This window comes from Gobio gobio, assembly GCF_949357685.1.
Source record: "Gobio gobio genome assembly, chromosome: 15".
Lineage (NCBI taxonomy): Eukaryota > Metazoa > Chordata > Actinopteri > Cypriniformes > Gobionidae > Gobio > Gobio gobio.
Window position 1 is genome coordinate 33,923,317 of NC_137108.1, and position 26,709 is coordinate 33,950,025.

The following is a 26,709-nucleotide window of genomic DNA, read 5'->3' on the forward strand; positions in this document are numbered from 1 at the left end:
ATTAGTGCCTGCGCGGATTGGTCGAATGAGACATCTACATATACATATACATATATATATATATATATATCTTTAATCGCAAATTTGACCTTATTCGCTGGAAGTTATGGCGCTGGGAATACTAGATGACATTCGTCTGATAAGAGGTAAAAAAAATAACATAAATACTGTTCGGTTTCTCGCAGAAACCGATCGTTTCGTGTCTTAAGGCATCAATGTGTCGCAACGAGCCGCATGGTTTAATATGGATTCTTATGTCTATGTGTTTTTACTCTCATTGCTCTCATACTCTAAAAGATCCCCATTGACATGCATTATACGACTATCACACTGCAATGGTTGGAGTTAAAAATCTTAATTTGTGTTCTACTGAAGAAACAAAGACACCTACATCTTGAATGCCCTGGGGGTAAGCAGATAAACATAAATATTTTGTTTTTGGGTGAACTATCCCTTTAAGAAACCAGAAGGGAATCAGAACATTATAACAATTGTTTCTAACATTTGGTCCATTTTATATAGCTTAAATATAAAATGCTTTACCACTGCAAAATGTATGCCGTTTTTATGAAGTTGTCAAATTAAGTACAGCAATCACAGCAACTAGTTAGTTATGATTGTTTGTTAATTGTGTCTTTAGTGAGCAAATCTTTGCAAATCAGCGAATTAGCCGTTTTTCCAAGGACATTTTGAAATAAAAAAATGTTTTGTGCTAATGTACACTACCTTTCAAAATGTAGTTTACCTGATTACGAAAGTGCATCCTAGAATCTACTATCTTTGTGTTGATGAAAAAGCAGCTCTCCCTTGTGATGTTTTTAAGATGTTTGTGATGGATATATTTGACTTTTATACGGCCAGTTCTGGAGTACACTAGCCCAGCATGGGGTGGACTACCTAAAGGTCTCTCTAATGAGAAAAACGTTATTGCCGGACAGTTAAGGACTATTTTTTTCTGTGTATTTGTGTTTATTACTTCACAGAATTTAATGATAATATTATTATGCCAGACTTATTTGATTTTACTTGCTTTTAGATGGTTTTAAACCAGGTATATAATGGTTGTTTCTGAGTATGCGTTATGTTTGGCACATTTCAGGGTTTTGTGCTGCAATATCCTGCATTGTCAAACCTTAAATAATCCTAAACCTAAAATGTGGGGTCAGCAAGACTTTATTTAAGAAATTAATAATTTTATTCAGCATTAAATAGATCCAACATGACATTAAATACATGCATAACAAAATATTTCTAAGAAATGTCATATCTTTTGAAAATGGGAACAAAACTAAAAAGGGTGGCCGGCATACAGTTTGTGTGTGAGGTGTGGATATCTCACCCAGCAGCCAAGCATAAAGTCTACGGTTCAGGGACATGTCTCTTCTTAGAACCACATGAAGTGCTGCAGACAGAATCCTTATCATGTCTGGGCGTGTTGCCTGAAATGAACAGAATACAGTGCAATTCATCTTAGTGCTTAATTTCCATGTCAAAAACACTAACTTTTACATTTCTGTGACTAGAGAATAATCAAATCTACAAATATCTGTGTTAAAGGTGGACAGGTAACCCTGCCACCTGAGATGCAACACAGCAAGGTCTTTCACAGCTGGATTTCAGAAAGAAATATAAAAAAATATTCCATTAACATTAAATCAGCATTTTTAATCAGTTCTGTTACCTGGCTCATGTGGAAGGGAAAGCAGAACAGGATCAGATCTAGAGTGCTCCTCTGCACTAACACACTGGAATCCTGCACAGATGTGCTGACTGCTTCCACCTGATGAAAACATGAAATCATGATATAAACATTACGTTCCACGTGGTATTCAATAGAACCATTTCTATATTGTGATTCATTCATTATTTAAGGTTGTTTTGCTTGCATTTTGCCACTATTGATCAGTGTACCATCAGTTCGATGTCACTGCCGATGATGTACAGCTGGTCCTCCATGGATAGTTTTCGGTTAAGGTGCAGTAGGACGAAGGTCACTCCAGGCAAACGCACAGCAGGGCTGGTTAGGATACTGCCCCACAGGGCACTGTAGAAGGCCGGCTGCTCCACAGCTGCCGCCACCTTTTCTAGCAGGGTATTGGTCCTATTGATTTTATTAATCAGTATTAGTCGATATTGTAGATGCATATGTGTGTGCGCGTGTGTATGTGTGTGTGTGTGGAGACACACATACACACACACATACATATAAATATCTCAGCTTTTTATACATTAAGATTGCCTTCATCTAAAACGCTAATAATTTAATAGCAATCTAAATTTCTAAATGAATGTCCATGCATATGCATTTGAAATTATTGATTTTAGTTTTTACTGTTTTAATTTATTAATTTATTATTTTTTAAGATTATTTTAGCAAGGATGCATTAAATTGATCAAAAGTGACAGTAAATACATTTACATTGTAAAAAAAAACTTTCAAGTAACAAGGAATCCATTTTTTTAATCACATTTTCCACAACATTATTTATAAATATTAAGCAGCACAATTTTTCAACATTGATAATAATAAAAAATAGCCAGGAATAAATTAAATTTTTAAAATATATTAAAATAAAGGTAACACTTTAGCATGGGGAATACATATGAACTATTAACTATGACTTTTGCCTCAATAAACTCCTAATTTACTGCTTATAATATTTGTATTGGGTAGGATTAAGGAATGTAGAATAAGGTCATACAGAATAAGGCATTAATATGTGCTTTAGAAGTAATAAAAAACAGCTAATATGCTAGTAATATGCAAGCTAATAAGCAACTAGTTAATAGCGACAATTGAACTCTAAAATAAATTTACCAAAATAAAACATGTTATTTTAAATTGCAATAATATTGCACAAGATTACTGTTACAGTACTAATATAATACTAGTAGTAATATGAACAGTAGTATACATATTTAATAAACATTCTAGATTAAAAATATATATATATTTTACCTGTCATAATACTCTGAACCCTCCTCCAGACCAGGCATTACACCGGTCAGGAGTCCTTGCAGGCCTGGTTTAAGAGTCTTGCCCAAGGGCAGGTAGTAGGTCTCATATAACCCAAGTAATACTGGCTTCACAGACATAGCAGCATTGGATAGTAAAGGGAAGAGTCCAGAACTGAGGGGAAGGAAAAGGCACATATTAGGCACTAAAAGTCACTGCAGCAGAAAAATCAAATTTGCAATATCTCTACCTATAAAGGAAAAGATCCTTCGCCAGGCGCTTTGGTCCAATGATCTTGAAGATGATTTCGTAGGTCTCCAGGGCTTTGCGGTGAACCCCGCTGGGCAGTGCCGGGTGGAGGCATTGGGCCAGGCGCTTTCCAATGGTCAATTTCTTGGGCACAACCTGATACTTGCCATTGTTTTGCAAAACCTGTCCACCAAATACAGAAAAATAAGATCAGTAAAGCGACTGGCAGGTTTGGAAGTGCTGCTAAATGTGATCAAGGGGATGTAGAAAAGGACCTTGTTGAGCTTTCCGAGTGCTGAGATCAGATCAGCCCATTCGCTGGAGTACTCAAAGTTTTTTAGGGCCTTATCTACCGCTGCCACATAGTTCCTGTACTTCGAGTCACCGAGGAGTTCCAACTCCTCTGCATTCATCGTCCTACACGATGGGACTAAAAGCCGATTCCGAGGTCACGTAAAAACATCACACCTTCAGTTTAAAAGAACAAAAGGGGGAAAATGCACATAGGTTAAACTCAATCAAAAGGAATGCACTCAATGAGCAATGTCACAGTGTACATCACATGCTTGATGATGGAAAAAAAGAGCTCACACCCAGATTCCAGTATACTCAATATTAAGCTCAACCAAGTGAAGTGGTATATTTTACACTCAACCAAACACAGCAGCCCATTAGTGTTCAGAAGAGCTGCTGTCACTGGTGGAGATGCTGTGGGAGGCTATTGAATTATTAACAGGTGTGACTCAGTTGCAGGTGAGACACTTTAATCTATAAAGGGAAAATAATAACAACAAAGCACTAACTAGAAAAATAATACTTCCACATTTTACTTCATTCTAATCTGTCGTTAACAACAGTTATGTTATTGAAAGCAATACAAATAAAAATGTTTCATTGCGGTGACAGTTCACCCCCCAAAAAACAGAACTTTCACAAACCCATAGGAATGGCAACCTCAGTCATCGTTCATTGTCATTTTCTACACAATGTAAGTAAATGGTGACTGAGGCTGTCATTCTGCTTAAATTCTCATTCTGTTTTCCACAGCACAAAGAAAGCCATACAGAAAACATGAGGGTGAGTAAATGATGACAAAATTGAGGGAACGGTCCCTTTAAGATGCATCATAACAGCCCAGTGCTTACTCTATCCAAAATCATACCAACCAAAACAAATAAGCCCTTTTAAATCTAACACTCATTTCAACTGGACTGATTTAAATACAAATTAAATAAATAAATATCCAACATAATTTACACAGCATCGATGCATTTGGCAGGCTGGTTGTGATTTCCCATGATCTGCTGATGGGGGAACAAGGGACCATTATGTGATGAGAAGGCCCCTCTGAGGTCCTCGAAAGCGGTTAGCCATTGTGACAATGATGAATATGTGGTTCATGGTAAACATATCTCTAAATCTCTCCACTTGGTACGATACCTCCCCCACATTCTGAGAATAACCATCCAAACACGATCAAATGTCATGAACACACGCTAACTGCTAAGCTAACGTTACTGTACGCTCGCTATAGAGCAGAAGATTCTCTCCATTGTGCCGCTGCTTACCGTTGTCAGTCGACGACGATTTTTTTTAAAAGGTCTGAGCTGTGAGGGTCTGTGGGGGCTTGTTAGTCTTGTAGGCAAGCGAATGTATGGATGTACAGATGGATGAATAGGTTGTGAGCGAAGTACGGTCAGGTGCGACATCGGTGGGTACACTGACAGCAATAAACGCTTTCCCGGACTCCGCTGGCGAGATCACATATCTGCTTTCTGTAAAGCCATCTGTTATAAAGCTGCATTCATATTGACATCAGTTCAGGTAGCGTTGACACTCTGCGGATGAAACCATTTTTGATTTAAGTCGTTGACAGGTAAAAATGCTTTGTTCTGCGCATGCGCGAGCTGTTCCTAGTTAAACAAAAATACGTCACTCTTTCACAATAAAAGTTCCCGTAATGGCGTCACTTTGTATGTAGCAAGTCCCGGAAATAAATTTCACAAAGGCGATTTTCGAAAATAAGTAAAATGAGGTCTGAGATTAACATTACTGGAAGAGCGTTTCACGTTTTGCTCTTCAGCATTAACTATGCACATCCATCTCGCAAATGTTAATATTGAATACACTGTGTTTTTAAAAATGTAATCCATATGGCCATAGGCCCTATATAAACTGTACAAATACTTTTAGTATAAAATAATTCTCAATTTTCAGGCTGTGTTTAGTGGTTTGATTGTTGAATTATTGAAAGGCTGTTGTTTCTTCCAAGTTACGTCTACATCACCGAAACCAGTAATGTATCCTGTTGCCAGTTGATGGTGCTGTGAAAATCAAAACAGAAACCACTGCACCCAACGTTGCGCACTTTTATTTCCAAAACAAATCTTATTAAAAAACGTAATTCACACCAGAAGCTTTCAAGTTTATACATAATCATGTTTAATTATAATACCTGTGTTATTTAACGTTATCCTTGTTCATAAATCACTTTTTGTGTGCAAAATTAGCATTAATTTCCTGTTGCTATCGGGGTTAATCGAATATTACGCTGCAGGCTAACCATAGAAAACGTAAGCACTGCATGTACATTTTACTGTGAAGCTGACATTGTCTGCCGTCGGGAACTATAGGCTAGTAGGATACCAGTGTGATATGTTCATGGCACAATCCAGTTTTCCTGTATAGTGAATTTTATGTTTGTTATAAGCTTCGTTTCAAACAAAGAAGTTTTTTTATCGAGCTCTCTGAAGCTGTAAACAGCTTGCCAAATACCAACCCTTCATTTCCTGTAGTTGTTTCAATGACACATACCGGCGTACACCTTTCGTTTATTTTGTACTTTTTTAAATAGGCCTATTGTTTATGACCTCAGTAAAATTGACATATTTTGTCTGCCTGTTTTGTTATAGGCTAGTGTAACAAAAAAAATATCCCTGAGCATTTTCAAATATTTCCATCTAATTACAACCGACAAAAGATCATCTACAGTTCAGTTTTTATGACACGTCTTTATGACAAACCGCTGTTATATAAAGTCCCCAGTGATAGCTGCTGTCTACGTGAGCAAACAGTGAGTTCTTGTCCAAAATGATAATCAAGTTTCACGGTCCACACCGAGAAAACTCTGGGCCGAAGTTCAAATACGGGGTGTCAGCTGTCCTACGTGTCGTGCCTTCCTGCACGAATTGGTGTAGTGTTTAAAATTATTCGCAAAAACAAATATTTGTACATCACTCAAACTAAAATATCTACTTGTTCTCCTTTAAGTGGGACTAATTAATCATATAGTTCACTGTATGATACGGCAAAAAATAGTAACAACAGGTAAAACTAACATTAATTATTATTTTGTTTACATGTAAACTCTCGACAACAGATTAAAAAGAAACATATCACACAAAGACAGTAATGGGGGGGAAGGGAAGGGATTTTATTTTTTTAGACAACCAAATTAAACAAGTCTTTTTGTATATACCAAATCTTACCAAAAGGGCTTTCAGTTTTCATTTAAAGTGACACTTACAAGGTTGGGATAAATTCAACGCCAATTGTTTAGGATAGCCAAATTTAGGAAAAGGACTTTTACACATGCCATTAAAATTATTTACTTCTTACTTTAAAAGGTTAAAATGTAATCTGTCATTTCTTGAGCTCCAAACATTGGCCCGCGGAGGAAAGACCAATGACTTGATGCAATTGCAACACTACTTTATGGACTCTGGAGAAAGGGCAAAATAATGACCGTTATAACAAAGCAAAAAAACTTAAAATAAATGTTCTATTTGCATAGGCAACTCAACTGTATAAAAGTCCCTTTCAGTTTCAAATTCTCTTTTTTTTTATTCCATCTTTTTTTTACTTGCACGTAAAGCTCGTTCTGCCCCTACATGGTGCATTATACAAAATAAAAATATCATGTGCAAGATCACTGGCAACAAACCGCACAGTGCAGGGGTTGACGCACTATAGGCAAAATTTTCTCTTTTTTTCTTAACAAAATATTCTTCAGCATTTGAAAACAAGCCACGTCCTTAGCGTGACTTTTACATTCAGTGTTATTACTAAAAATACTTTATCTGCAGGTTTCAAACGTACCTGCACAAATGTACAATATGCTACAACATTTTATACATTTCATTATTTACATGGCTCCATTACACACATCCAAAACTCATCAGCTTTGTTTTGTCATCTTTAAGATAGCTATTAATATCACGTTCTGCAAGAGAGGTAGTTTCCACCACGCATAACTAAGTGGGAAGGGGTGCTTCATCACATATCCACAGTTGAAAGAGCAACATTGTCTGAAACTTTTGAACACAAATGAACAGCAGTGCAAGAATTATAACAACAAGTGAGAAAGGGCAGTTTGTGTGTAAAATGCCGGCATCCTGCCTTCTTTTTTTTTTTAAAAACAAACAATGTAAACATGTCCACACTGGACTTGCGCCATATTTCTCAGTTCCCCCGTGCCATAATACACACATTACATAACATAATGCTTATAACATCAAAACACATCACAGAGCAAACAAGGCTATGAGACAAGACCAGAGAAAAATCCATCCTATAGTCTCGTGTCATAACCATCCTCCGCATATTTGCTCTGCGATCGTTCTAAAAGTACAGCAAAGTTTTAAAAAAATGAATTCCAAAAATGATTTGTCAACCAAAACCTTGATATACGCTGCCTTACCCAATGATTTATGGCACTTGTAACCAGATCTGGTTAAACAAAAGGGGATTCCAACAGAAAATTGCTGATTACGTAGCTTTGGTAGACATTAAAAAAAAAAAAATTCACACTTAGTTTTCTAAGCTATAACATAAGGGATGCAATAAGTAAAAGTTTAACGCTGCAATAGAGCTTATGAACCTTAATGAGTTTCAACACCTATAGTGCAATGCGCACAGCGCCATTAAAAAAAAAGTACAGGTGTTGAAAGCACAAGGTCCATTGTGCCTCCTCATTAAGTTTGAGGATAGTTATATGACCTTTTCACTTAAGCTTGTCCCCCTCCGCATTCAGTTCGCTTAGATCTCCCTGCAGAACAAAGTCAAGTGGCTTTTACTTCCCAAAAAGCAAAATAAAAAGATATACCTGGAAATGCAATACGCACTAGAATGCTACAAATGCTGCTGTGCTTAGCACCAAGAGGTTTCCGCCACTCCCCGCATGATTAAAACTCAAGCCGAGAGTGCGCATCAAACCTCAGCAAGCGAAAAACAGAACGCGAAATATTAGCAAGGAAATGGTGCGAGTTTTGTCTTGACGTCTACTCCTAGGCCTGGTTGAGAAGAAAAAACACTGTCACAAACAGCCATCAAAAAAAGAACAAAACAAAACAGGAGCATAACAGAGCAATGAGTTATTAAGGAGGACATCCAGTTCATCATGTCGTCATGGCATACAGCTCCGCTAAAGAGTTCTCGACCACCCCTTAAGGCCTCAATGACGTAATAACTAGTGGAGCGGTTTTCGTTTTAAAAAAAAAATAGGTGAAGGACATTTAGGAGAAACATCTGCCTGCCAAATGGTCATCACCTTATTAAGACGCAAATCTAAAAATAGCTGTAAAATATATTACGCAGCTGAAGCATTCAAGGGGAGGGCAAAAATCCAAAGCGGAGCCTTCGTTCATATATTGGCTTAGGAGAGCAGCAGTGAGAGACCTTGTTATGCCTGAACCTTCAGAAGGCTCTTTAACTGAAAGGTCATCATCTCACGGTGATCGCAAATGCCCATTGGAAGAGACACCCAGTGGCTTGGGGGCTTGGGTAGAACACTTGGGGATGGGGGCTCACTAAACTTGGCTCCAGCATAGTTCTGACCACACTGAGCTGACAAAAGTATATTCAGATGAGACACGGTCCCCTCCCAATTCTGATCATATGGTGTGGCAAACCGAACTGAGGCGTTCTTCTTGTCTACAGACGCGGCCTGCCGCGCCTCAGGAGACCAAGAATAGCTGGTGCCCTTGTCACCCCTGCGATAGCTGAGGTGATGGGACACCCCTAAGGCTCCTGAGGAGGCGGAATGCACCACTCCATTCTGGTCTCGACTTCTCTGCTTGCCCCTTCCAATAGGCTGGCTCTTCTTGGGCGCTGGGCGATCTGGAATGTTGTATCTCTCACCACCTCCCATACTGCTTTAACTGGATGTCACCTAAAGACAAAGAAGAAACCCTGTTTAACTCAAAGGAAAATGAATGCACATTCGCGAGGACAATGTGAAAGTGTACAAACTGGTTTAAAACAAACTTCAAATAAATGTCAAATGCCCCAGTGTTGCTGGCTGGCAATAACAAAGGGCTACGTGCAGCGCGAGACTCCGCCCATCCCCCACTCGCTTCCTCCGCTTACCTCTCTGTTGTAAAAAAGTTGAGTGCTTGGTTCTCTTCACTTTTTAATTTCTCTTCACCGATCGGGCTCCAGGTCCTCGAAGTAGTTGATCTACTTCTCGCTGCACATCTAAGTCCAGCAAGATCTAAGGTTTTCATGTGCCAATGAGCGTTGTTTTGTCGTGTAACCGAGTTGAACATTAATTCACCTCGGCGCACGGTGCTCTAGAAGCCGTGAATCTAACAAAAGAAACATCATTTGTTTAATCTCAAAGACGACAATCTTTCCAAAATATGTTCAATTTAAACAGCATCTAGCAACATTCGTTTTTTCACGCATATCCAATATCGAACTGACGGTAAACCATTTGTTTGTGTGGAAGTTAAGAGTAAATAACCAGTCTAAAATTAAGTTGGGGTCAAACATAAGACAATCTTGCGTATAATTTAACATTTGAAAATCTGACCTAATTGAAATACGGAATATTTTGTAGATGTGGTGTTACATAAACAACATCTAATCTTCCTGTTATGTTCAAAATATTCTCGCAAAAAAAATCGGTCGTTATCGACGAAAAAGCAAAAATGTTCGCTTATATCGAACTTGCAAATACATATTACACAGGTTTAGCAAATACTGGAGATTTAAACTTTAAAAAATAAGGTATTAGGTCATGTTTTCTGGCACCGTACCAAAACAAAAGACTCTTGAACGCAACATGGCGTCAATACCGTCGACGACTCCCTATGTCTTTAACTCAGTAAAAAAACAACTTACCGACTTCCTCAGGCTTTGATGGAAAAAGCCCTTCGTCTTCCCTTGGTCTAGTCTGTTAGCTGTAGCTGTTAATGGAGAAAATATTTCCCGATATGTGAATCTTCATAACAATCCGAGGCAACAGCGGAATGGTATTATTCTCCTCCAGTTTGTCTCCGTCTAACAACAAAATGGATCCTCAACAAAGCATAAGTACTTCAGGCGTGTGTCGTTCTGACCAATCAGGGAGCAGCACTGTCGACGTGTGACCAATAGGAGCGATGAACACGCCTGTTGCCACCCTTCCTGCGTCACTGAGTGTTATGCATGTTTGTGGGGAATTTTGGTTTTTCCGTGTTACTGTAATAGCTCGAAGCCATAAAAAATGTCACATGGTTTTCTTCCGGTTGCCGGTTGGTTTAATCTCAAAATGCAAACACTTGAACCTAGTAACCAGAATGGCATACATTCGAAAAGCGCATAGGGGCACAACACATAGAAGTGTCTCTGCTTTATGAAAAATTCTGTGAACAATGAAACCGTGTTTTAAGTCTTTAGATAGTTCGTTTAGATGGAAATTAATTTTAATAAACACAAGTAAACATACTCAACTTCCAAATACCTCATGTTGTGGAAGTTATATGAGACAAGAACAGAATTTTGGATGTTAAAATGCATACTATATTAATAACCTAATAAAATAGTCTTAGCAGGCATTACCTTGGTAGGAAAGGTGTGGGCTACAGGAAATACTTAATCTTTAAAAACCAAGTTGAAACATGACGTCCTTTAAGAAGTATCACACCAACTGCTAGCATGTGACAACAGGTAGATAAAAACCTGTGAAGTGGTGTCTACTGCCAATGACAATAGGAGGGATAGTGTTTGAAAAGCTACAGAAAAAGGTGTTGTTTCGGGGGTGTAGGCTAGTATCTTCATAAATCAATGAATGGTGGCATATGGGCCATTTGGTGTTCTTGAACCAAAATGTCTACTTAGATTGTTTATGGTGCTATAACTCAACAGAATGTTCAACAGCTGTTAGAAGTTATAGATAAACATTTTAATGTAGGCCAGATTTCCAACCTTATTTCTCAGGAAGTAACTTGATGTTTCATCAGAACAGTTCAAAATTAAGCTAATTGGATTAAAACAAAATTTAAACTAGGTTTATTCGACGAAATTATCATATCCTTCACAACTTCTAAACATCCTTTCATCGTGTGAGCCACATACGGTCAGACATTCCATAAAAATATGTCATGGTTTCTGTTCACATGTAACAATGCTACAAAAATAAATGTGCTATGTGCATATTCTTTTTCTGTGTGCTACCATATTAACTTTTCCCAAGTAAACTTTTACTTACTGTTGAAATGTGTATCTAAAAAGCTCAGTATTCAGCTAGACAAAACTGACAGTCAGTGCCAATGTATAAATATAAAACCTATAACAAACATTTATGGGGTTGTGTGAAAAAAAAAAGCATCTAAACATTTTGACCAGCAGGCTATGGCTCACACAATTAAATGTTTTGAATGAGTTACTATATTTTGCAGACATACAATAGAGTTGTTATAACGTGTCATAAAACACAAGAGGATGTTAAGACTAATTAAATAAAGCCAAATTGATTATTAAAAACTGTAATTTCCACAAACTTTTACTGAAGTGGTGGTTCTAAACATTTAAAAGTTTTCACTTCCTATGTAAAATTCCCTCATCTGTAGCTCATACTCCTGCTGATCCCTCAAGCAAACCTGTTGCATAATATAGCACTTGTTGGCCTGTTTAATCAAAATTGGTATTTGGTGACGGAAGTGCACACCCACTGGATGCAACCTTGGTTTAGAGCTTTCCAGGGGGGCTTGGCCTAAGTTTGTATCCTATGTTTGGAAAGTAGGTTGGGTGGGAGGCTCTTGTCGGTCACACACGATTTGAGAAGAGGTCAGATTACCATGTTTGGGGAGAAACAGATGTAGTACACAAGAAACAAAACAATACTTGTATCATGACACACAAAAAGATAAAAAGTTTAAAGTATATATTTGCATATCTGGGTGTTAAATAGCTATATTATGCTGCAAAAATGGGAGTATGCCTATCATAGATAGATAGATAGGCTCTGTAACACAAGATGTGCATGTTTATGAATTGTTCGAATAAATGCAATTAGCATATTTCAGATGTCAAAGTTGCATTGGGGTCAATTTGACCCCAGACATTACGGGAGGGTTAAAGGGATAGTTCATGATCATGACAAAAATGAACATTTTCCCAAATCTGTATGAGTTTCTTTCTTCTGTTGAACACAAGAAGATATTTTAGAGAATGTAACCAGACGGTATTTATTGACTTCCAAAGTAAGAAAAAAATACTATGGAAGTCAATGGCTACCGTCAACTGTCTGGTTACCAACATTCTTTAAAATATCTGCTTGTGTTCAACAGAAGAAGGAAACTCATACAGGTTTGGAACAACATGAGGGTGAGTAAATGATGACATCATTTTCATTTTTGGGTAAACCATCCCCTTCATAAAAGATTCACAAGCGCCACCTGTTGATAAAAAAATAACGCTACACTCAATATTTAAAGGGATAGTTCACCCAAAAAATGAAACTTCTGTCATCATTTACTCACCCTCAAGTTGTTCCAAACCTGTGTGAGTTTCTTTGTTCTGCTGAACACAAAAGAAGATATTTTAATGAAAGCTCTTTCTGCTTTGTTACACACATTCTTCAAAATATCTTCTTTTGTGTTCAGCAGAACGAAGAAACTCAAACAGGTTTGGAACAACTTGAGGGTGAGTAAATGATGACAGAATTTTCATTTTTGGGTGAACTATCCCTTTAATAGTTATGGTTATGGTTATGGTTAGTAAAAATATCATTTTAACTGTATCACTGACAAACATTTTCGTTTTTCCGTAGGTATGGATACTGGATTACAATAGCCCATGGATAGAACATCAAGATATTGATTCCTTTATTAATTAATACTAAATGTATTTATTACTGGGAGCTTAAAATGATAAACACTCAAAAACCTTTTTGCATTGTTGTTCTTCACAAAATGTGCTTCTAGTCTTTCAGAATAAGTAATTACAGCGATATTTATGGAAATATATAAAAAGTTGGGGCAGTTTCAGTGAGAGTTAACCAACTTTTTTTTTTTCCACGAAGTGCTCTCCAAGATATGAGTAAATAACATTTTTAATTATTGTGAAATAAGTTAGCAACAACATGAGGAAGCTGTGGTAAAGAGAAATGTTTCAGCATTTATTACGCGATTTTCATTTTGTGATGAGACAAAAAGCTTCCTCTTTGGATACTTTGTGTATCTTAGAGACGGCTTTGGTACTTTCCATCTGTTGCTTTTCTTCACTTAGTAATGGTCACTTTAATCTGTAACCTGCATCTCTGCTCATGATGAATACATCACAGTTCATAACAACAGTCTGGAAGGACGAGATACTAAAATTTTGGTTCTCACTCTCTCTCATTGGGGGTGTGGCGTATGCTCTCATGTTGTAATCAGTGGCAAACTGCAGAAAGATCAAATTTGTGAAAGACAATAACTGGATTCAATACCCTATATACCAACAGCAAAACACAAAGGTAAGAACCAGTTCATTTGATCAATGTGTAGGATATTCCAAAATCCTGTGTGAACTGAAACAACTCTAATGGGTTAAATAAGGAACTTCATTTTTTCTTGTTCTTATTTGTAAGACATGTAAATAGAAGTGTAGATCTTTTTACTTTTCACTTGTGTGAGAGTGTGAAAGCTTTAACCTGAGGATGTGTTTGTGACTCATACATTTTATTGCCAATAGTGTATGTTGGCTCAGTTTTTAAGTTTTCAGAAAACTCTTCCATAAGGTGATTTGTACAGTAATTTGTGTTATTTTCAAATCAGTTCAAATCAATTATATACTGCTTTTTACAATACACATTGTTACAGCAACTTTACAGAAATAATATTTACATACAGGAAAATAAAACTCTTTCAGCCACATTTGGTGAGCCACCAAAGGTGAAAGTGGCACAAGAATAAGCCTAAATGAGGAAGACATTATGGGAGGAACAAAGACTCTGCGGGGAAGCCCTTGTATTAGAGCTATGAGAAGTGACTTTATTAACTGGGCATTTTCTGACATTTCCATTTTTAAGAACACTGTGACGCAAAGAGATGGCATGGAGCTAATGCTCTTTGGGATGAAAATGTGGAAGGATAAAGAAGATATTAGTGCTTCCTGTAAGGAAAGGATGAATAATGAGGGAACCATGAAAAGAGAGCAGGCTGTTTCATTTATTTATCTAACTAAACCAAGAGCATGCTTTCTGGACTTTCCAGTACAAAAAATATTTACATTGATGATTTCAATTTAAATGTATGCATTAGCTTACTCAAATATTAAGTTAAGAGCTATTAAAACGTATGAGTACAAAATAAAAATTTGTAATTAGCCTGTGTGGTCTTTTGGCCAGCAGAGGGCAATATGTAAATCTATAGTCCAATCCAGTGGTTCCCAACCACGTTCCTGGAGGACCCCCAACAGTGCACATTTTGCATGTCTCCTCAATCAAACACACCTGATTCAGGTCATCAGCTCATTAGTAGCTTCTCCAAGACCTGATGTGGGTGTGTCAGACAAAGGACACATCCAAAATGTGCACTGTTGGGGGTCCTCCAGGAACGTGGTTGGGAACCACTGGTCTAATCTATTGAACAGCTTTAGGTCAGATTTAGTGAGTGGTTCATAGACCTGTGGGACAGGCTGATTATTTCACATTAAGTATAACATCACTTCTCTTCCAAATCTAAGCCATGCAGCCTGGATAATGCCGTTTTATTTATAGAATGCATTAGCCTAATAAAAATGTTGCTTGGAGACATGTTTGACTTTAAAATGGTGTTTTATTCCTCTTAATCATGTCAAACTCCAAAATCAAACAGTTTTTTTCCCCTTCATGTTACCATTGAAAGTGGTCAAATGAGGTATATGAATAATTATCCACTGTTTTTTCATCGTTCATCATTAACTTTTAATAGATCAATTCTGTCCTGGGGAAATGGAGAATGAATTGGAACAAGATCAAGAAGCTACTGCACTTTATTTAAATGAAAGTACAACACACATCGCAACCACAGGTATCGTTCTCATTCCGATTTTCTATGGTCTTTCTGTGATCATGACATTTCTTTCCAAGTTGTGTTGTGGTCATTTTTTATAACATTTTTTACAAAATTAATTAATTAAATAAATAAATTAATTTGAGGTCAGTAAAATGTTGTTTTTGAAAGAAATTAGTTTACTTGTATAAATAAATAAATTTGATCAAAATGGACAGAAAATACTCTTACATTTTTACAAAAACAATTATATTTCAAATAAATTCAGAAAAAAACATTATAGTTTCCACAAAAGTATAAATCAGCACAACTGTTTTCATCATTAATAAAGTTTTTTTGAGCATCAAATCAGCTGAAGGATCACGGTCATCGCAGAAATGAATTAAATCTTAAAATAGATTAAAATAGAAAATACTTATTATAAATTGTTATAATATTTCACAATATTACTGTATTTACAGTATTTTTGATCAAATAAATGCCTTGGTGAGCATAAGATACCAAACATAATAAAAATCTTACCGACCTCAAACTAATTTAAATATGAATCATGAATTATCTATAAAAAGTGATTCTTTTGAATAATATTTATCCTGAATTGTTGCAGATGCAAGCTTGTGCAACAGCCTACAGTGCTACATGGTCCTGAGCCCAGCAGAGAAGAAAGCTATTGGCTCAATTTGCTTCCTAGCTGGTCCTGTGACCTTCCTGGAGAACATGTTGGTCCTGGTGGTCATTGCAAGCTCCGCCACTCTGCGCAAACGACCATCATACCTGTTCATCAGCAGCTTGGCACTGGCTGACACTTTTGCCAGCTGTTTCTTCACCATCAGTTTTCTAGATTTCCATCTTTATAGTAAAGGCGACAGCACTAATGTGTATCTGTTCAAGCTGGGTGGCGTCACAATGGCCTTCACGGGCTCTGTAGGAAGTCTGTTGCTGACAGCGCTGGACCGCTATCTCTGCATCTACCAGGCTTCCAATTACAAGGTGCTGTTGACACGCGCTAGGGCCAAGCTGGCTATAGTATTATTATGGTGTGTAACGATTATAGTTTCATTCCTTCCTCTGATGGGTTGGAGGTGCACAACCTGGTTGGATCCTCCGTGTTCCCGGCTTTTCCCCTATGTGGATCATCGCTATCTGGGCTGCTGGGCGGGCCTGCAACTTGGGGTGCTCTTCCTTATCACAGTGGCTTACGCCCTCATCCTGTGGAAAGCAAACCGGCATGAAGCAGCTATGGGTGGACCAAAGTTGGGGAGGCTGAACACAAAAGGACAGGCTCGAATGCGAATGCACATTCAGCTTGCACGTACCTTCAGCCTGATCTTCCTAATCCTCGCGGTTTGTTGGCTGCCTGTCCTGTCCTTTATAATGCTGGATGTCATGGTGACCCTTACGAACAAACAACAGCGTATGTTCGCTTTCTGTAGCACGCTCAGCCTGGTGAACTCGTGTGTAAACCCGCTCCTATACGCGCTACGCTGTCGAGAGCTGAGGGGAGAACTGTTGGCACTGCTCAAATGTTGCAAGGCATTCAGGGAACATATTTTGGGAAAAACTTGTAGTAGCCAAAGAAATGAAAATAGTTCTGGTAAAGGGAGCAAGGATCAGGCAGTGAGTGATAGTAATCCAGATACTATTTCTGAGGGTGTAGACAACCAACAAAACAGCACACAAAAATTATAAAGTCTTATTTATTTATAAAATATTGTATTCATCATTTTCATCCATTTTGCTGGTCAGAAGCTGACATATTATGCAAAATGTGCTTAGGCCTTGCAGGATATTATGTAAAGTGTGCACTCTCAGGAAAAAAAAGGTACAGTGGAGGTACAATTTTGTTCCTTGGGGAACAAAACGTATAACTGTGCCTTTAAAGGTACACAATTGGTCTTTAGGATACAATTATACCGTTGTTTTTCTCTACTTAAAGCTGGGGTAGGCAAGTTCGGTCCTAGTGAGTCGCTGTCCTGCAGAGTTTGGCTCCAACCCTGAAAGACATCTATAAGCTCTTATTGAGAACGAACAGAGCTTTAGATGTTGAGTATTTTATTGAAAATATATGGTTACCATTATGGTGATCAGTGTTTCTTTAGTTGGTCAGTTTGACTCTCCGCTTTTTATGTGAGTTTGTGGTTTTTGTTACAGTTTTAATAAAACACATAATCTGTTAAAATAAAAAAAGCTATAAACAAAAATTATCATGAAGAAAAATGTTTGACTAAACACATCACTGACTAAAAACGTTAATAAATAATATTCACCAACAATACTTCCTTGCCACAGATCAGACATTCTGAATTCTGATTTCTAAATACATTCTGGGGGGGAAATGTTTAAACGCACACAGATATCAAGAATCAGCATATGAATCTCAACAATGGTGACATACTTAATGCTGCAATGCATGCTGGGAGCCATGAGTTTTATACTGTGGTGGCTTAGTAGGGTTGGAGCTAAACTCTGCAGGACATCAGCTCTCTAGGACCGAACTTGCTGACTTAGAGGTACAAAAATTTACCCTCAAGGGTACCCGTTAAAAGGTACAATTTTGTACTTTTTTTTGAGAGTGTGGGAAATATAAAAATATGTAATGAAGATAAGAACTTTAACATGTTTATAAATTAAAGGAACATACTATAGGTTAGTGCAAAGTAATATGACTATTGTGATCAGCTTTTGATGTATAATGCTGTTTTTCCTTTCTACAGGAGTGAAATGACCTACTTCACAAACTCAGAACCGCTGAATCACTAGCTACATTTTGTCCCTCCCAAGCATAAAATATGCCGAAATATATATAGATTGCACTGTGAAACAAAATACCTTCAGCATTATTGATGACTACTGGCAAATACTTCACATCCCCTTTTTGATCGATTGTGCATTATGCTTTGTAGCACTACATTCTGTAATACACACATTCTGCCTTCATCACAGTTTTTGGCTGTATGTCTTATATCGCGAAGAGTAATTGTTATGATACACTAAGTATATTTATATGCTTTGGTAAGAAAGAGTCTGCTAATAATACAAAATGCTATGTCATTATGTAATTAACTTCTGTTTGAACAGAAGGTCTTCTGCATTATTATAATTGTATGTTAAAATAAAATACTGTATGCCATAACTATACATTACTGTTACATTATTTAAAAAAACTATACTTACACTTCAATTGGACCAAATCATTGACTGATACATCATTAAAAACACATTTTTCCTTAATATCAACCCTCTTGATGATACAGCACAGTTTGAAGAGCTTTTCAGGCTTACATCATAAACTGACAATATGCTTTACGTTTTACATAATTTTTTATCGGATTAAGTCCAAATTGACAAATTTGGGGATATTAAAGTGTGTTGTATTCATATGATGTAGCCTATATGATATTTATACATCCCACACTGTGTATAGGCCTATAAATGTGGTTTTAATGTAAAGAGACAGTAAGGAATTTATTCCTTGTGAGTTGAAAGACTGCTTTGAGGGCTAACACAAACAAAAACACCAACATGCAAATCCTCCAGAAATATGGTCATTGGCCAAATAAACTCAATAAATATCGATCAGGGTCATATGATTGTAAGGCACCAATCAGGATTAAGCTGTTGGAGGAATGGAAATTGAAAGGATTTTTTTATTTTCCTTTCTTAGAGTGAAATATACTGATCCAAAAGGAGTTTAGGTAAACTGAAAGAGTTCAGTGAGTGCATAAAGATGTTTAAATAAGAAAAATAAATATTGACGAAACAGAGCAAATATTATACAGTATAAATATCATACAAAATGTATTCACATTATATATTTACCTATTTAATATACATAAGGTAGATAGATAATGATCGTTCAAGGATCTAAAAATATTAGCTTTAATTTAAAAGGTGTTCTTTTCTATAGCCTCCACATAAAAGTCGGTGCAAGAGGCCTTAAACAGGAAAAGGTAACAATGGCAAGCATAAACCTGAGTAAGTATAACTATCACTTTCATTATTAATAATCGGTTTGATTTGAAGCAACACATCGCTGGAAACTATGTTAAAAGAGGGCATTAAAATAAACCAATAATTACAGGTTGGGTCGATTACCGCTGTAGTAGATTAACTTATAAAGTAAAAAATTATTTAACATATAGCTTATATTTTTGCAATATACTTTGAACCGCGTGAATGTTTTTGTTGCTTAGTAAACAAAATAAAGTATGATGTAATGTTATTTGAGAAAAAACTAACTTGTTTATAACATCCCCCCCCCCCTCCTATCCGTGAGTGGTACAGTCCTCGGCTCTGTCGGTTTAGCCTTTTTGCTACAAATCTGGCACTTGGTGTTTAAACCGGTGTGCGAACAGAGGGGGGGCCGCCGATATCGTGCGAAGCTCAATAAAAACCCCGAAAAAGTCGAAATAGAAAAGAAAATCGACGCATTTTATTATCAAAAGGGTGTTATTTTACTGTCGGTTTTGTTAATTGTCCCATTAAATCAGCGATCATGGCTTGTGGCGCGACGTTGAAGCGATCTATGGAGTTTGAGGCCCTTCTCAGCCCGCAGTCCCCCAAGCGAAGGAGGTGCAATCCTCTACCGGGGACTCCGACTACTCCTTCCCCGCAGAGATGCGGTCTTCGCCCGTCAACAGAGAGCCCGGCACACTCGATGTCGCCCCAGTCTATGGGTGGAGAACACAGGCTAACTCCAGGTGAGAAAAAGACTTGACTCTCGCCATTTAACGTTGGTTTGTTTGACATGGAGGAGGGGAATGGGGGGGCTGTTTAATCTCAGCTAGCCAGCTAACGTTACTGGGTATTTGAATTTCGACCGTTAATTTAATTCCCCCAAGATGCTTAGAGTAAAGATTTGAACGTGTTATGCTGTTTCTTAATGAGTGATATGGTTGTGGTAGGTAGTTGGTATGGGCTGTAGTTAATTATGCAGTTTGGATGAATAGCTGTTTTGAGCTCGGCTAGCTAGGCTGAAAGCGGCCGCTAATACATACTAGCTGACACAGAGCTTCATTTAACTCCCATGGCTTAGTGTGAACACGCACACATAGCCATCGACCATTACCACCGAAAACAATAAGCATGACAATGTCTTTCTACAAACGTCTGGCTCCGGCCTGGATGGTGAACGTTTATCTCCGCGTTGAGCCAGTTAGTTTATCAGCAGGATTGAACCAGTATGTCCAAACAAAGAGGAAAGGTTGGTATGTGCGCAAGGGTGGATTGACATTATTTCACATTGATTTACCAACATTTTTTAAACAAAAGTGTTAGTATTGTGTGTTCAAATGTATACAAATGACACAGGCAATTCTCAGCCAATCCTTTTAGTAATTTGATTTTTAACATTATTAATTTGGTTAAAGCCGTGTGTATGTTATGTAGTCTGTCTACTTGCACTGCTTTCATCCGAAATTTATGGACCCTTGGCGAACCCGCCCAAATCCTGCTGTTTAGCGCATGTGAAAGTCACAGCTTTTGTCACGTTTAAAAAGACGCCACATTGAATAATTTGGTATATTATGAGTGAAATTATTAAAAGTAAAGTTAATAGCAAACTCTAGTGCTTTGTCATCATCGTTTATTTCTTAATTATAGGTGCTGAGTTTGCATCTCCAGATTCAAAATATATAAAAACTGATTTAGGTTCTGTTTCGTAAGGATAATTCCATTAACAATCGTTCCTGGTAGGCTACTTTGTAGGAACTATTTGGTGATTTCAGATTAAAGCTGTTATAAATATGTTTAGACCAACGTTTTTATGCTATCATACACACACACACACACACACACACACACACACACACACACACACACACACACACACACACACACACACACACACACACACACACACACACACACACACACACACACACACACAGACACACAGAGAGATGTTCTAATCTCTCTTCCTTCGCACTGCTCTTACATAGAACTACGATTTGGTGGCACTCAGATTATTTTAAGAGACAGTGAATAGCAGAAAAATCCCAAACGTGTAATCTCATTTTTTACCGGAAGCTAGTGATAACAATTTGTAAATATATAATTATGGATATTTTTCTTACAAAAACACTTTTAATTGTTAATATAATTGTGAAATATAACACTCATACACTCTAGGGCTGTGCGATTATTGAAGAAATATGTAATGCCTTGTTAAATAATGCAATATTCTATATGCGATGCGATATTGCATTAAGTGTGTAAAATCTCTTTAAATTATGTTAAAAGATATGATACCATTCAGGGCTCTACATTAACGCTTGTCCGCTTGTCAAGCCCTGCCATTTATGCGTTTCACATTCTTTCTGGGAAAAAGCGTCACTACAACTTCTGAAAGTGACCAGCAGTGTTTTAGCAAAAATTGTCACACATCTGACAATATAATTTTAACATCAATGTAAACAAACAAAAAATGTAATGCCAATATTTAAATACCAAAAACTCTTTGCTTGACTTGGCAATATATTATATCAACCTAAAACTTAACCTCAAGAACATCCAGGTAAACAAACTCACCTGAACTAGGGGACGATTATTTGTGTTATTTTAATTAATATACATTGATACATAATAAAGCTACAAAGGTTATTCAGCCAAGAGCACTGAGTGATTTTCTGTTTTTCTTTTGTTGTTTGACAGACAGCGGCTGGTTTACTGCAGGTTTATTTGCAAGCTGTCACTTTAAGACCTAATGCACGGATCCTATTGACATGCATTTGGTTTCTTTCCCCAACTGATATCGTTCACTAAAAGCATAACCGACTGTGTTTACATGAATACTCATCAAGACAGCCATTTTGACCCAACTGTGTGTGTATTTGACAGTTTGAGTGCGTAACAAGGCATGAAACATAACTGAAGCGATCACACGCTTTCAGAGAAGCGGCTTGTGCGCACGTTTCGGTGTGTGTCAAACAGCAGACAGCGGAGACTGCAAGTTGTTTTTCGCAAGTTATTGCGTTATATAACTTTTTTTTTTTTACGTCACCCAAGTCGTGTGCCCAATCTTTTCTCTGCTATCCTTGTTTACCTAAAACGTACACTTTATGTACAATATGTATATTTGCGATATTTTGATAATTTCAATATATTGTGCAGCCCTAATACACTCATACACATAGGGTGGCTTGAGGGTGAGTAAATTGTGGGCTCACTTTCATTTTTGGGTGAACTTAACCCTTTAAGCTCTCAATCGCATGCACAAAGCTTGCCGTAGTGCCTCTGCAAAAGTAATGATAATGCATGTCTGAAAAAAACAAAGGAGACTGTCTGAACTCTTTAATTTATTAATAAACTACTGTGCGCTGAGTCACTTTCGGCAGCAAAGGTGAAGTTGTCGACGCAGATTCTCTTAGAGAGAAATGCATGTTAAGTAAAACATGTCATGCAGTAAGTGCTGTACTTAAGCTTCTACACTCCGCATGATCACTGAGATATGCGCCTCATAAAAGCCCACATTTATCTAGGTTAAAATTAATGTTAGAGAGAGCAGCCGTGTAAAGTGCCTAATGTTAAGCTACTACATGCATGTTACAAATAAGCCCTGTTTGATGTTGATGAAAGGGGAATATTTCCTGCTTGACATAGGCCCTGTCCCGAATGGCTCCATAAACACTCGTCTGCCTACGAGTCTGCACTTTTGTGACGTAACACCTGCTTTGCAGGCTTGGCAAAGTAGGCATTGAGGGCGCATATCAACCGTAAGGTAGGCGCTCGCGAACACCCTTCTGACTCCTAAAATGAAAGGTCTTGTCGGACGTGCACACGGCAGCCATTGTAAGTCCACAAGACCGTAAGTGCATATGAAGTGTGCCATTTGGGACAGGACTAATTTCCACATGGACCAGCCATGTTAACGATCTATCCATTGGACTGCGTGACTTCACCAATTCCTGTTTTCCACAACTAAATGACTACGGTAATTAAAATTGGGTTAACTAAACCTCTTGTCGACTATTAGGGGGCAGCCCTACTTTTATTCCCCATATATCTGAGTGAGTTAACCGATACAACTTTACAATTAAAAAATTTATTTAGTAAATGTTGAAATTAACCATCTAACCAGGAACAATACTTCTACAGCATTCATTAACCTTCATGTTAGAAATTGAATATTATTGTAAAGTGTTACCATTTCATACAAATCATAAGTCATGCTTAAAAATGGCCAGGCATTGACACCATATCCAAATATCTACACAAAGGCCTTTGCATTGAAATTTGATGCATGCATATTGTATACTCACACGTTAATAATTTAAATACTGCAATATTCCATTAAAAACATTAAGAATTGTTGCTTAGATTCAACAATCTGAATGATGCATAAGGGTTTTTGCTGCTTTCCTCTTGGATCCCAAAAGGTCGCCATTTATAATGCTTTATATCTTTTTCTAGGTTATCAAAATGGTATACTTAACTGGTGGTATTGTAATAACCTGTGTTTTAAAAAAAATAAAAGTATACTAAGTTAGCGGGTTAATGGGGTAGTTGTGTTCTAAGTTAGCTCTGCGTATTTGCCAGCTATCAAATAATTGATTAGTGGTATTAGACATGTCCCGGTATACGGTAATACGATGTATCACGATAACAGACATGCATGATATTGTTATTGTGGGCACTTTAAAATACTGTGAATAATTTATTATGAATTCCGATTTTTAGAATGCATTTTAAGATTACCCATCAACACGTCGAAGAGGAAGGTGCACTGATGTAAACAAAGCCAATGTGCATGAGCAGCTTATGGTGGAACGAGTGAAGGATATGCTGAATGAAAAGGCACATTCACTCTCTGACAGCAGATGGCGCTGATGGAACTGCAGAAATGCAGCCGTTTCCCCAGTAATCCTCGTAAACAAAACCGACTCGCTCTACTAAACAGTATTTAAATGTTTTACACAGCCATTCACATTTCTGTATTCGCTACATGCTCATCAAATCACCTAATACTTAAAGACTTAAGGCTATTAATTTTCAAACTTAAACATTTTTATATTTTAATCTGGACTGCATGCCCTAGATATTATTTGAATATGTTCTAATTCTTTATTGTTCAGTCACACACTTTACAATAAGGCTCCAACATGAGTTAATTCATTAGTTAAAAAACTGACAATGAAAAACTTCTAAAGCATTTATTCATCTTAGTTAAGTGTACATTTCAGCATTTAATAATGTATTATTAAAATCAAAAGTTGTAACTGTATTATTTAATGGACCTGAGCTAACACTAACAGTTGCTTTTTTTTTAAACTAAAGTTATCAAAGAATAATAACTTATGTAAAAACTTTGCTATTCGCTCTGTTAATGTTAATTAATTAACTAGTGAGACCTAATTGTAAAGTGTTACCTATTGTTCTTTTTTTTTTTTTTTGCTCTTTAATCAGTTTTAAATATTTGTTTAATTTACATTTGTGTTTTGATTTATTGTATTTTAAATGTTTGGTTCTTTTTTTTAATAAGAATTATTAAACCTGTTATAGTATGACAACTTTTTGTGCAACTTATTTCAATATCGTGATAATACCGTATACGGTGATAAAAGCTTCAGCAATTAATCCCACATGAAAATTTGACAGTCACATGCCTAAGTGGTATACAAGCAAAGTAGAATAATCATTTACGTTCAAGCAAATGCGAGCTAACTGAAAATATATATAAAAAAAACGGAACAAGAAATTATTCTGTTTAGCTTCGTTTATGTCAAGTGCGTCAAATAAAATTTGGTAGGCACCATATAGAGTACACATTTTGTTCTTTCAGCCAATGGAATTACTTTGGTGTCCTGGGGGGTTAGGACTTTGCATGACACTAGCTAGACAAACATCGGGAAAATCATTGGGTTTAGTGTTTGTTTTTGTTTTTTTCCAAGCCTGTCGATCAGTACCCTTGTTAAAATGGCAAGGATGGAATGTGACTGCCCTTAAAGCCCACTTCAGTGTTTAGTAGTCTTGCCTTTGTTAAAACCAAATGTCCCTTTTGTTTTCATAGAATAACCCTCTTTATCATCCTCATTTAGGTTTGTCTCTAGATGGGCACATTTGAATAGATTTTTTTTTATTTATGTTTTTTGAGCCAGTGTCTGATATTTCAAGCCATATCTGAGGTTGCTTGACCCTGTTTGTGCTGTTTTAAGTCATCTAACATTCAAAAACGAAAGCTTTTTGCTTCAGAATAAATAATGTCTGTAGCACCAAATCCTAAACAAAGCCAATCAAGCTCCCTGCAGGAACACACCCTGGGATTGAGCCCCTAGCTTGAGGGCACTTCCTGCCAGTTTGGGATTTTAAATTCTCTCCTCAAAGCCTCGACAGTGTAGTGAATAAGATGCCTCAACTCTACAACCACTTATGGTCCCCTCCCCCAGTCCAGTTCATCCCACACCTCCATTGTAGTTGTATTATCCCTGTTCTGTGCTTTTGAGCCTTGAATCGCTCCCCATCCTCTCTCAGGAAGCCACTGTGATTGATTGCTTGGTTTGACCATATAAGGTTACAGTTGCTAAGTAACCTGTTGGACCTAGTTTCAGCATTTGGCAGCATTTGATACAGACGGAGGGATTTACCTGTCATTCAAGGGGGCTGGCGACTGGCGTTGCCCATTGACTAAGTTTGTGCATCTTTCTGTTGCTGTGTGTTTTGCATGATCTGAACTACTTTTAGTTCACACAAATTAAATGAATTTCTCATCCTTGTTTTATTCAAAACCATTTAGACTTTCTTCTGCAGTAGGGCTTTAAAGCAGCACTAGGTAACTTTTGCTCTCGGGCTCCCCCTACAGTTGTGAAACAGTATTGTCCTCTACTACTGTTGTAAACTGTAATTCTACATCAGCGGATGCATCGCATGTGCATTTGTTGACATGACAGCCATGATAGCCCTGAACACTGCATGAGTTCACATGCGTGTTCTGCTTGCGTCGCGTGTGAAATGTCTTCATCCCAGGTACAGTGGCATGTTTCAGCATGTTATATGAATATAATTTCATGGGTTTTATTTTTTTCAAACGCCAAATGATCGCGATGCTCACGTTTACAAGCCAGCGTCATTATAGTAGCCTAGTCTATTGGTTCCCGTTTTACAGAATCTATATGATACTTCAATTCAATGTTTGAGTGGTAGGTAATAACCATATATCGTCAATATTATAATATCAAGCTACCCTAGATGAATCTGCAAATTTGAAAAATCGATTTGCATTATAGCTTGAGGAAAGACAAATAAACCAATATCACAGACATGTTAGGTATC

At 37.2% G+C, this 26,709-nt stretch overlaps 4 protein-coding genes across 7 annotated transcripts in view; 2 read left to right on the plus strand and 2 right to left on the minus strand.

Annotated features, from left to right (window-relative positions):
- Positions 1 to 5,099, minus strand: part of dop1a (DOP1 leucine zipper like protein A) — a 29,540-nt gene extending 24,441 nt beyond the window's left edge. For all 3 annotated transcript variants that reach the window (XR_013817994.1, XM_079836205.1, XM_079836204.1), the window contains exons 1-7: positions 4,774 to 5,099; positions 3,481 to 3,673; positions 3,207 to 3,388; positions 2,960 to 3,130; positions 1,912 to 2,101; positions 1,682 to 1,780; positions 1,340 to 1,439 (exon numbers count right to left, since the gene is read on the minus strand). Coding sequence is in view for 2 of the 3 variants with exons in the window: in XM_079836205.1 (XP_079692331.1) it covers positions 1,340 to 1,439; positions 1,682 to 1,780; positions 1,912 to 2,101; positions 2,960 to 3,130; positions 3,207 to 3,388; positions 3,481 to 3,618 (880 nt within the window). In the remaining variant the exon portion in view is untranslated. The remainder of the gene's footprint in view (positions 1 to 1,339; positions 1,440 to 1,681; positions 1,781 to 1,911; positions 2,102 to 2,959; positions 3,131 to 3,206; positions 3,389 to 3,480; positions 3,674 to 4,773) is intronic.
- A 1,518-nt stretch (positions 5,100 to 6,617) lies between these two features.
- pnrc2 (proline-rich nuclear receptor coactivator 2) lies at positions 6,618 to 10,515 on the minus strand. Of its 2 annotated transcripts, XR_013817995.1 has the most exons (3): positions 10,328 to 10,515; positions 9,572 to 9,789; positions 6,618 to 9,374 (listed from the first exon to the last, which is right to left on the minus strand). XR_013817995.1 is itself a non-coding variant. In XM_079836224.1 (2 exons), exon 2 carries the CDS (start codon positions 9,351 to 9,353, stop codon positions 8,886 to 8,888), a length of 468 nt encoding a protein of 155 aa, XP_079692350.1. In that variant the 5' UTR covers positions 9,354 to 9,374; positions 9,572 to 9,711; the 3' UTR covers positions 6,618 to 8,885. The 2 variants fall into 2 exon arrangements, 1 of the variants encoding a protein (XP_079692350.1); XM_079836224.1 differs by lacking the exon at positions 10,328 to 10,515 and having other exon boundaries at positions 9,572 to 9,711.
- A 3,347-nt stretch (positions 10,516 to 13,862) lies between these two features.
- cnr2 (cannabinoid receptor 2) lies at positions 13,863 to 18,575 on the plus strand. Its single transcript, XM_079837799.1, has 3 exons — positions 13,863 to 13,925; positions 15,364 to 15,462; positions 16,052 to 18,575. Exons 2-3 carry the CDS (start codon positions 15,384 to 15,386, stop codon positions 17,131 to 17,133), a joined length of 1,161 nt encoding a protein of 386 aa, XP_079693925.1. The 5' UTR covers positions 13,863 to 13,925; positions 15,364 to 15,383; the 3' UTR covers positions 17,134 to 18,575.
- Positions 18,576 to 19,742: 1,167 nt separating this feature from the next.
- The window catches only part of akirin1 (akirin 1), a 30,054-nt gene continuing 23,087 nt past the window's right edge, over positions 19,743 to 26,709 (plus strand). The window contains exon 1 of the mRNA XM_079837144.1: positions 19,743 to 20,144. Coding sequence (XP_079693270.1) covers positions 19,940 to 20,144 — 205 coding nt within the window. The 5' untranslated portion in view covers positions 19,743 to 19,939. The remainder of the gene's footprint in view (positions 20,145 to 26,709) is intronic.

Bases quoted from the DNA above. Each gene is read 5' to 3' on its own strand.
- pnrc2 (XM_079836224.1), bottom strand. From the start codon at position 9,353: ATGGGAGGTGGTGAGAGATACAACATTCCAGATCGCCCAGCGCCCAAG.
- cnr2 (XM_079837799.1), top strand. From the start codon at position 15,384: ATGGAGAATGAATTGGAACAAGATCAAGAAGCTACTGCACTTTATTTA. The intron at 15,463-16,051 runs GTATCGTTCTCA...GAATTGTTGCAG, and splicing joins AACACACATCGCAACCACAG to ATGCAAGCTTGTGCAACAGC.